Source organism: Otolemur garnettii, unplaced genomic scaffold (assembly GCF_000181295.1).
Source record: "Otolemur garnettii isolate 467f Iridium unplaced genomic scaffold, OtoGar3 scaffold00007, whole genome shotgun sequence".
NCBI lineage: Eukaryota > Metazoa > Chordata > Mammalia > Primates > Galagidae > Otolemur > Otolemur garnettii.
In genome coordinates, this window is record NW_003852402.1 from 6,699,491 (window position 1) to 6,711,133 (window position 11,643).

Here is an 11,643-nt window from a genome sequence, read left to right on the forward strand (position 1 = left end):
TGTTGTGGCGGGCACCTGTGGTCCCAGCTACCTAGGAGGCTGAGGCAAGAGACTTGCTTGAGCCCAGGAGTTGGAGGTTGCTATGAGCTGTGATGTCACAGCACTCTACCCAGGGGGATAGCTTGAGGCTCTGTCTCAAAAAAAAAAAGAAAATGGAAACTTAAAACTGAAAAGAGCTAAATGCTGTGATAAGATGTTTGATCATTAAAAAGCACAGAGCCTTGTGCAAAGTTACGTCATAGGACAAGACTTAGCAACAATCTACCACAGGACCCACTCCTCGGGCATTCTCCTGAGGTCCCCAATACCCCCTGTAGGCCCTGACACTGAGCTGAGATTCAGTAATGGCTGAATAAACAATGATAATGCAAACCCCTCTGGGGTTCATGCCTGTTTTTGCTTACTCTAAATCCATCCCTTCTTCTGGGAACAATTGTCCTTTGGGCAGCTACCCCTCTCTTGGGTTCAGCCTGTGTGGATTATAGAAAGCTGACTATATGCCCCAGCCTCTAGGAGAGAGCACTGACCCAGACTGAGTCAATCACAGTATCCCATGCCCCAGCCATGGTGAGTGGCATATTTCCCAAGTCAAGCTAATGAGACATAATTCTGTGAACTAGTGGAAAGGAAAAACATTCTTCTTGCTGGGAGGATATAAGCTAGGAGCCTCTGTTGGTCATCTTACCATCCCATAATAAAAATAAAGCTGATAGTGAGGAATGCAAAAGCCAAGAGATGGACACAGAGTCTAATGACACTGTTTGAGCCTCTGGAATCCAGCTATGCTCCTGGAGTTCTCAGTTATGAGCTAATTTAAGTTTTGTTTCTGTCACTGTAACTTTTTTTTTGAGAGCTGTCTTACTTTGTTGCCCTTGGTAGAGTGCCTCAGCCTCATAGCTCACAGCAACCTCAAACTCTTGGGCTCAACCAATTCTCTTGCCTCCACCCTCCTGAGTAGCTGAGACCACAGCTATCTGCCACAACACCTGGCTATTTTTATAGATGGGGTCTCACTTTGGCTCAGGCTGGTCTTGAACTTGTGAACTCAGGTGATCCACCCACCTTGGCCTCCTAGAGTGCTGGGATTACAGGGTTGAGCTACCACGCCCGGTCCTGTCACTGTAACTTTAAAAGTCTCAACCAATCTACCCTCTAGGCCAATGTGCTGTGAGAGGAATCTTAGGTGTGCTATGAAAATTTTTAAAGGTCATTAATTATTTTTTAAAGAAGTTCCAAGCTTGGGGACTGGAGCTGGACCCTGGGGGAGGCACCTGCGCCTGACGCCGTGCTCTGGCAGCCTGCTGCCAGCGAGGTCTTGGAGACATTCTGTGAGACAAAGAAATATACAAAACTATGGATACTGCAAAAACTTCGCTTGCCATTAAAGAATGCCCTGTTACTGAGGTACAGAAAAACCAAGCACTAATTCTGGAAGAATGGCAAGACAAGTGTGGGTGAACCGCAAAATTGCATTTCATCAATAACAAGGACATCAGTTATTAAAGAGGCATTTGGATATTCTTAAAGATTGAGGGTATTTTTTCCTCTTTGTGGAAAAGTAGGTGAGATGAAATGGTTTGCAGACTTGGGACACAGTGTAGTTGGTATGGAAATCAGTGAACTGGGGATACAAGAATTTTTTTATAGAGCAAAATCTCTCTTACTTGGAAGAATAAATCACAGAAATTCCTAGAGACAAAATGTTTAAGAGTTCTTCAGGGAACATTTCATTGTATTGTTGCAGCATTTTTGATCTTCCCAGAACAAACATTGGCAAATTTTACAGGATTTGGGATAGAGGAGCATTAGTGGCCATTAATCCAGATGATCGTGAATGCTATGCAGACATAATGTTGTCCTTGCTGAGAAAAAGGCTTCAGTATCTACTGGCTGTTCTTTATTACTATCCAAGTAAACATGCAGGCCCACCATTTTATTTCCCAGAAGCTGAAATTAAAAGGTTGTTTGGTACAATGTGCAGTACCCATTGTCTTGAGACAGTTGATATTTTTGAAGAACAACATATAAGTTGGGCAAATGACTATATTTTTGAAAAGTTATATCTACTTACAGAAAAGTAGATGAAATGTAAATAAAATAAAGCAACATCAACATGTTCTTTTGAGCAATTGAAAATTAAGCTAAGGCCTAATGGAGGAATTTTTTTTTTTTTTTTTTTGAGACAGAGCCTCAAGCTGTCCCCCTGGGTAGAGTGCCATGGCATCACGCTCACAGCAACCTCCAACTCCTGGGCTCAAGCGAGTCTCCTGCCTCCGCCTCCCAAGTAGCTGGGACCACGGGCGCCCGCCACAACGCCCGGCTATTTTTTGGTTGCAGCCATCATTGTTGTTTGGCGGGTCCGGGCTGGGGATTCGAACCCGCCACCTTAGGTGTACGTGGCTGGCGCCTTAGCCAGTTGAGCTATAGGCGCCGAGCCATGGAGGAATTTTTTTAAAAAATTATTTATAGATTATATAATTTTTTAGCAGAATATAATACAAAAATGCCAAAGTAGCTCTCTGTGTTGGAGAGGAAATTACAATAAGATTAGACCTGTGTATTTTATATATTGTAAGAATTATTTATAATTAGCATATATTACCTATATAATTAAAAATAAAAGGAAAACACAATGCATATAACTTAAGTATAATAAACATAGAAAAATGACAATGTTTATGAATTCAGAATGATTGAAGACAGGCAGCCATACCTTCCTAATGTTGTCCTGGGTAAGGAGGCCTCACTGTTTCTTAGGTAAAGCCCTTACCTGCACCAGGAGGTTCTGCAGCCCAATGACCAGGGACAGCACTTGTGATATTCTCAGTGGAGCTAGGTTAGTGTCCTTAGGGCCTGGCAGTGGCTGAGCCCCTGAGGGAACCAGGGCCACCAGGGCAGAGGAAAAGCTTTGTTGTAGGGCTGTCCGCAGGAAGCATAAGATGGAAGCTGAAAGCAGGAGACTCATTACACCCAGCTCCTGCCTCCTTCTCTACCTCCCACCCAGCTCTGTCATAGGAAGGGGAGAGGATGAAGATGAGCTAATTATGGAGTGATCATAGGCTGATCTGGGTGGTAGTCCTATCTTAGAACTTAGAAGAAAAGCTTTTCTTCTCCTGCTGGATACTTCTGGGCCCATACCTGAGAGCAATGCAGCCTTTTTTTTCGGAAAGCTGAGGGCCTTCAAAACTTGGTCCAATTCCACAGATAGTGTCTGGTGAACCTGGCAGGGCCGTGGGAAAAGGGCTAATGTTCTATGAGCTTGAGCAAAAAGTAACCTGCCCCGATAGCTCTTCTACCACCTCTTGCCACATATTGCCCCATCAAGAGGGGACATTGAAGGCCACAAAAAGAGTCCTCTGAGTTTTACTGGTCCTGGTTTCAGGAGCATGAGCAGGAGAGTCAAGTCCATATGTAGAGAACTCTTCTCCCAAATCTCCCCTGTCCTCAATGGCTTCCCTCACCAGATACCTTTCTCTGACCTCATCTGTGATTTAGTCTCTAGATCTGCCCACTGTCTGCCTAACTCAGAAGATCTAGAGTCAAACAGGCTTAATCAAAATCCTGGCTCTGCCACTTGCCACCTGTGTGGCCTTGGGCAAGTCACTGCCCCCTCTCTCAGCATGCCTCACTCCTTTCACCTATGAAAAGGAGACAATGCCACCTGCTCTCACTACCTCCAGAGACTATATCTCAAAGAAAAAGCGGGGTGGGGGGGCGGCGGTGGGAGGGCCACAGCTGATTGGAAGAAGAGCAAACATTTGAACATAGAACAGGGAAGGAGTATGGGAATGGCAGAAAGTAAGGCTGCAGAGGGCCAGGACAAAAAGGCTACCAAAGAAGTCTGGGAAGAGATGTGAGGACAGACTATGGCTGCAGTGATATGACATGTACAGGAAGGAAGAGGCTGACAGCCAGGAGATGTAAATAGGCCACATTAGTGGGGAGGATGAGTGATCAGGTCTAAGCTGGGCAGTGGAGTTGCTGGGAGTAGGTAACTGGCTAGGTGTGAACTGAGGGCCCAAGCAGAGCCAAGGATAAGGTGCAGATTTTCTCTTAGGCAGGTGACTATGGAGAAATGGATGGGCTGACAACCTCACAGAGAAAAGCAGGGAACAATCTACTGGATCTGCCTCAGCACAGATTTGCTGCAGTTTGTTACCACCCCAGAGGCTAAATTTTGATACTGATATAAATGAGCTGTGTGCCCATCACTAGACTGGCACAATACTGGGTACAGCACAAGGATACTGTGGAGGATAGCACATGGTTTCTGTCCATGAGGAGCAGCCAGCCTTGGGAAGGGGACACCTGAATATGAAGCAGCCCATGAGAAGCTCACTCAGGGCACTGTGATGACGAGGTCCTAAAAGAGGGAGAGGCTGAGAGGAAAGGGGATGATCTGAGGATAGGTCCACTGCTTTTCTGTTTCTTGCATTCCCTTCCCAAACAGTGACAAGAACAGTCAATCATGTGCAGCACTGCACAGCTTGCCTCACTGCACTTCAAGGTCACAGGCTGGCTTCTGCTCCATTTACTCGCCACATTCCAGTCATAGAGAGGAGCTCATCACTCTCCAAATGTTATAGACCACATCTGAAAACTGTATAGCTTCATGCCTTTGTTTATATTGTTCTTTCTACCTGAAATACCTTTCCCTAATTATCTTTGCTGGGTACAATTTTATCTTTCAATGCTTTGCTTAAAGACTACAAGTTCCCTAAGGGTAGAGTACATGCCATGTTTACTTTTTTTTACTCTTTTGTGCCAAGAATACAACCTGGCATGTGGGTAATCCATGTGCATGACATGACATGACAACAACTCTGGGGTGCTTTTTCCCCATGGTGTAGGTAAGGAAACTGAAGCTCAGGGTCTTAAATACCTTCCAAGGTCACATAGTTACAGAGCTAGGACCAGAACTCAGGATCTTCAACACTACTTTGAATGCTACCCATGCCCCCTCAGGTGTTAGAGACTAACCTGCAGATTGCCATCATACTGCTGGGCAGAAAAGGAAGTGGTGAGCAGCCAGGCAGAGCAGAGGAGTGCAGTCCTAGGAGAATCTGCCTCTGTCAAGGTAAGTGCCAGCAGCTTCTCCAGAAGCTCTATTAAGGCTGTGCTGCTTAGGAGCACTGCAGCAGCTGCAGGGGGTGGGGTGGGGCAGGGTCCACACAAGGAGGTTCAACTCAATGCCACCATGGTGCTCAGCACCCTATGGGAGCTTCACATGTACAAAAACAAAAGGATCAGCTTGAGACTCTAAGGGTCCCAACTTCAAAACAGAACCACAGGTTATCAGAACCAGAAAACAGCTTATGACCACTAGCCACATGCACATCCCTATTTATTTATTTACTCAATTTTTTAATTTAATTTTATTTTTTGAGACAGTCTCACTTTGTTGCCCTTGGTAGAGTGCTATGGCATCATAGTTCACAGCAACCTCAAACTCTTAGGCTCAAGCGATCCTCTTGCCTCAGCCTCCCAAGTAGCTGGGATTGCAGGAGCCCACCACAACACCCACTTAGTTTTTAAGAGGCAGGGTCTTGCTCTTGCTGAGGCTAGTCTTGAACTCCTGAGTTCAAGCAATCCACCCACCTCGGCCTCCCAAGTGCTGGGATTACAGCCCTAAGCCACCACGCCCGGCCCTATTTATTTTTTTATTTTTATTTATCTTTATTTATTTTTTTTTTTTTGAGACAGTCTCACCATGTTGCCCTGGGTAGAGTGCTGTGGTGTCACAGCTCACAGAAACCTCCAACTCTTGGGCTAAAGTGCTTCTCTTGCCTTAGCCTCCCAAGTAGCTAGGACTACAGGCCCACCACAACACCCAGCTATTTTTTGTTGCAGTTATCATTAGTTGTTTAGGTGGCCTGGGCTAGGATCGAACCCACCACCCTCGGTTTATGTGGCTGGAGTCATAATCACTGTGCTACAGGTGCTGAACCCCTATTTATTTTTTTAAGATGGAAAAATTGAGGGAAGAGAAGGCCACAGATACTGCCCAACACTTTTCCTCTTCACTGTCTCAGCTCTGGGCCCCTGTACCTCTTTTCTGACTGCTGGGTGTGGTCTGATGAAGGCTCCAATACAGGAAGTTGAAGGAGGGCTGCAGGATGTCCACGTCAGTGGGGCTGCACTTCCCACATAGTGTGCTCACTGCAAGACAGGAGAGTCCCAAGGCTGCCTATTGCTTTAATGCACACCAGCACTTGCTCTTCTCACAGATGGTGGCTAATTTCAGATGTCAGTCTTGGAGAACAAGCACAAACTAAGTGTCCCTGACATTATAGCCAGTAGGAAGAAACTCAGCGACAAGCCTGAAGGCATGTTCACACCTTCCATCTGGACAAACATCTACTACCCAACTGACAGCTACACATTAGCTAGAACAAATTGTAGTTGAGAAAATTAAAGGCATCCTGTAACAGCATGATTGCCATGACAGACTCCAGCCTACAAAGCTCTGCAGAGGTCATCTAGGCCAACTTGCCACCCTTAGCAAAACTCTTAACTACTCCCTGAGACAATCCAGCCTCTGAATTTTTCCAGCCATGAGGCACTTACCAACTTCCCAGGGGAGCTCTAACAGTTGATCAGATCAAGGTGTAGTTTCTTGTACTTGGCATATCCTGTCTCTCACATCATCTTATTTGGCTAACTCCCTCCCCGCTTAATGTCCTCCTTAACTTCTCAAGGCCTGATGAGATGCTGATTCTGCCTCCTCCATCCCTGCTCAGAGTGGTACTGACTACACTGCACAGCAGACAGCTCTAGAACATGTCTGTTTCCTCTTGAGAACTGCTACTCCCCATCTCCCTACCCCCATCCTAGTATGAAACCTACCCTGTTTCCCAGGCATCACACTCTGACTTCTAATTGGTTTGTGGTCTCCCCCATTGACCTTGTACCCCTGAAACACAGTCCTCTACTCTCAGGGCTCACAATTAGAAATACTCAAGGACTACATGTAAATACATTTCATGTATAGGTTTCAGTCTGTTATTCCTCACTGTCAGAAGCCCCCATGAAGGCTGATTTGTCACATACAGATTACCCCTTCCAGCTTAGTGTCAACCTTGATCTAACAGATGGTAGGTGATGACTGAGGGTACCAGGCTGAGGCAGAGTTTGCTGCCTATCCCCAGAAGCCCTTTTTGAGCCTAACACTGATCTTCTCAAGGAAGACTGAGCTCCAGGCAGGGAGAGCACTCCATCCTCACCTGTGGCCAGAGGACCTGTGAGTCCACAGACACTGAAGACATTTCATTTTTCCTATTCATTTTAACACTCCCTCAACAAATTTTCCTGAGGGTGTTGCCTATGAAATGTCAACAATATTCACATGCTATGACAAGTCCCAATGAAGTCTGGGGTGTGAGGAGAAAAGATGCCTAGAGAACTGAGATATGGATCATCAGACTTGAGTCAATTGTAGGGTAAGGTGGAGAGTCATCCTTGTGCCAGGAAAAAGCAATCTGCAGTATCTGTTGGAGGCCTACTGTGAGCAATTGTGTGGCATTCTTCACCTGCTGAATGAATATTACTTATCTTAACCCACTTCACTTTCTCAGGGAAGTGCTATGCAGAAACTAAGGCTCTTAGAGGCTAGCTGATTGCCCAATGTCACATTGCTAGTAACAAAACTGACATTCAGACCCAAACCCTCCTGACTCTATAGCCTGTGCCTGTCATGCACTGATTTTTTCTATCTTCCAAACACACCCAAGGACAACCAGAGGAAGTCCTGAGAGGTCTGTTAGCAAGAAATCCTCAAAGATAGACTGACCTGCCAACTTCTTTCAAAGGGATGAAAAGAAAGAAGTAGGAACATCACCACTACTGAGTGAGCACCTACTGCACACCCAGCCCTGGGTTCTTAGACACTTTCCCAAGTGGCTAAGGCACCTTGGTGAAGGAGCTTCATGGCCATGCTGTCCAGTTCTTGCTTGGACTCATTCCTCAGCTGCACTAGGGAGAGGAGGCTCAGCAGCAGTGGCAGGTTCCTCGAGGCTGTGAAGACCAAGGGGGGTTGGTCAAGGAATCTGATGCTCAGATCACCCCATCCTGCTGGAAATGGCCTTTGATACAGAGAACCTGAGTTCTCTACTTCCAAAGGGGTTGGGTGTTCTTTTAGGATTTATTCCTACTTCCTTTTTCATTGGGGAGAGGAATGACTGATATACTAAGTGTCAGATATGGATTGGTACCAGGAATTGCTTTTCTCTCTTTTCTTTTTAGACAGAGTCTCACTATGTTGCCCTTGGTAGAGCACCACCGTGGCATCACAGCTCACAGCAACCTCAAACTCCTGGGCTTAAGTGATTCCCTTGCCCCAGCCTCCCAAGTAGCTGGGACCACTGGAGCCTGCCACTATGCCCAGCTATCTTTTGTGTGGTTGTCATTGTTGTTTAGCTGACCTGGGCCAGGCTCAAACCCACCAGCCTTGGTGTACATGGCTGGCACCATAACCACTGTGATATGGACCCCAAGCCCATGTTCTCTTAATCTCACTAAAAAACATGTGAAGCAGGGATTGTTATTACTATTTTGCATTTAAGAAATTAAAGCTCAGAGAGGTTGAGTGGCTTCTCCGAGGTCCCACAGGTCCCACAGCCAGTAAGTGACAGAGTGCTCTAATATGAATGTTTATGTCCCTCCAAGAGTCCTATGGTGAAATCTTAACCCCCAGCATGATGGTATTAGGAAGTGCGGCTTTTGGAAGGGTATTGGATCATGAAGGCCTTCATGAATGATATGAGTGCCCATATGAAAGAGATTCCAGAGAGTTCCCTCCTTTGCTCTTTCTGCCACATAAGAACACATTAAGAAGACAGCCAACTATGAACTGGGACGTGGGCTTTCACCAGACACTGAATCTGCTAGCAACTTGATTTTGGATTTCCTAGCCAAACAGGAACTGTTTCTTAAATATATTATAAAACATGTCTTGTCTTTCCCCACAAAGAAAGAACTCATCTCCTTTAGACACACTTAAATCTATTTCTAAAATCCCTAGTCCTCAGTCAGGACTGGACAAAGTGAACCACAGATCTCCTCCCACTTTCTCTTGATTGCTTAGAAATTTAATTTTAAAATTTAGCCCCTCATTCAGCCCCCATAACACAGTAGTTATGGAACCAGCCACATACACCAAGATTGGTGGGTTCAAACCTGGCCCAGGCCAGCTAAACAACAATGACAAAAATAGCCAGGCATTGTGGAGGGTTCCTGTAGTCTCAGCTATTTGGGAGGCTGAGGCAAGACAATCACTTAAGCTAAAGAACTGGAAGTTGCTGTGAGCTGTGACGCCATAGCACACTACTGAGGGTGACATAATGAGACTGTCTCAAAAAAAAAAAAAAAATTCAGCCTCTCTAAAAATGAGAAAAAAACAAACTCATCCCAATTTTCAGTCTCTTCATACCATACCAAATATCAACCTTCTCGGACCCGGGGAGTCCATTCCAGATTTGGAAACTGTTCTCGTAATTCTCACTGGGAATTTCTGACACATCACATATCCACCTTCCTCCCTGGCCCCTGATGGCTGCTGCCACCTCCTTGCCTACCCCAGATTTCCTACTTTCTTCTTCACACTGGGGGCTGTCATTCTTGTGACAAACAACTCTGAGCACAAGCTTCATAGGGTGGGGACATGCACACATACATCAAACACACTCACTCATATTAAACATACTAATACTACCACTACCACCCCCACACATCAATCCTAATATATTGTATAGTCACTTGCCAGTTAATGGAGAGAAAGGAAATGAGTTTAGTTTGATGCCACAATGGCCTAACTTTTCTTTGGCAGAAAAAAAAAAACCAATTCTCTCTCCTGGAGCAGATCTCACCAGGGAAGAAGTGTCCACTCTTCACTGACCTTCATGCCAAAATGTGCCTACCGCAACCTGCAGACTGACCTCCTGAGGGGGAGGCTCCATGCTCCACCAGCAGATGCTTCAGGATGAGCAGGAAGTGGCCTCGGATGAGACCGCTCACTTGGACATCTTCATTTCTCCTCAGGAAGGTCCTTAGGATGATCAGTACCTTGTGAGCTATGTCCACTGGGCTGGAATAGATGAGGTCCTGAGCAGGAGAGAAGAAAGAGCTCAGAGGGACTCAAACTTGGGGATAGGTGACAGTGAAGAAAACAGGGGCAGGCAAAGGGCCCAGGATGAAGGTGTTAACAAAAGCCAGGTAATCTCTCACTTACTTGGTAACCATCATGTACCAAAGGCTCTGCTAGGTACACTGACCCCTCACAAGCATCCTGTAGAATAGGTGCATTCTGTTAAGTCCATCCCAAACAGGAAGGAACAGAGAATCAGAGAGATTACATGATTTGCCAAAAGTCACATAAGCCAGGAAGTGGTACAGATAGAATTGAATGTAGGTCTCTCAACTCCAAGCCCAAAGTCTAGAGGATGTCTCCGTCTCCCTCTGGCCAATAGAAGTGTTAGGGTCTGGGGTGGCACCTGTGGCTCAGTGGGTAGGGTGGCAGCCCCATATACCGAGGGTAGCAGGTTCAAACCCGGCCCCAGCCAAACTGCAACAAAAATATAGCCAGGCGTTGTGGCGGGCGCCTGTAGCCCAGCTACTGGGGAGGCTGAGGCAAGAGAATCACCTAAGCTCAGGAGTTGGAGGTTGCTGTGAGCTGTGTGATATCATGGCACTCTACCCACCCTAATGAGGGCGATAAAGTCAGACTCTGTCTCTACCAAAAAAAAAAGAAGAAGTAGTATTAGGGTCAAGGGATTGTTTTTAGGACAGAGAACCTGAGTGTGCCTTAAGAGAAAAGAGGAGAGAGGAATGGAGATGTCACAGCACAGCAGGGAGAGGATGGACTAAGACAGATTCAGAACACAGGAAAGTGAGGACCAGGTCAGGCCCTTTTTCTGCCATGCATCTGGCTATTTCTGTCCCACGCTATAAAGGCCACAGGTTCAGAAGATAGGAAATAACATTTTTTATGTGGTTTTTTTTTTTTTTGGCCAGGGCTGGGTTTGAACCCGCCACCTCCGGCATATGGGGCCGGCGCCCTACCCTTTTGAGCCACAGGTGTCGCCCCTTTTTATGTTGTTTTTTAAGAGTGACTTTGAGTGTTGTGTTAAAGGCAAAAGCAGTGAGAAAATGCTATCTCACTGAATGCTCCTGGCACCTACCAGCTCAAACAAGCCAATTTCTTTGCACAGACTAATGAGCTGGGCCAGTTAGGACTGAGTGCTATGAATCCAAGGTCATATGCAGACTCCCTTTCCATAGAGAATATCTTCTGACACACAGAGATTCATAGGGCACTCAGCCAGACAAATCCAGATTTGCTGATCACTGGACAGACAGAGAGGTTTCGGGGCACAGAGGCATCTGGGCTCTTCACAGACCTCCAGTTGCTGGAAAAATAACTATAATAATAATAACAGCCAGGAGTGGTGACTTACACCTGTGATCCCAACACTTGGGAGGTTGAGGCAAGTGGAATGCCTGAGCCCACAGGTTCAAGACCAGTCTGAGCCACAGGGAGACCTCATCTCTTAAAAATAGCTGGGTGCGGCTCGGCACCTATAGCTCAACTGGCTAAGGTGCCAGCCACGTACACCTAAGGTGGCGGGTTCGAATCCCCAGCCCGGACCC

At 46.2% G+C, this 11,643-nt stretch overlaps 1 protein-coding gene and 1 pseudogene across 1 annotated transcript in view; one reads left to right on the plus strand and one right to left on the minus strand.

Annotated features, from left to right (window-relative positions):
* Positions 1 to 11,643, minus strand: part of MEI1 (meiotic double-stranded break formation protein 1) — a 75,841-nt gene that overhangs the window by 7,303 nt on the left and 56,895 nt on the right. Inside the window, 6 exon segments of the mRNA XM_003783153.1 lie at positions 2,771 to 2,946; positions 3,139 to 3,220; positions 4,981 to 5,141; positions 6,049 to 6,159; positions 7,909 to 8,013; positions 9,933 to 10,098. Of these exon segments, the coding sequence (XP_003783201.1) occupies positions 2,771 to 2,946; positions 3,139 to 3,220; positions 4,981 to 5,141; positions 6,049 to 6,159; positions 7,909 to 8,013; positions 9,933 to 10,098 (801 nt within the window).
* LOC100958005 lies at positions 1,354 to 2,081 on the plus strand (annotated as a pseudogene).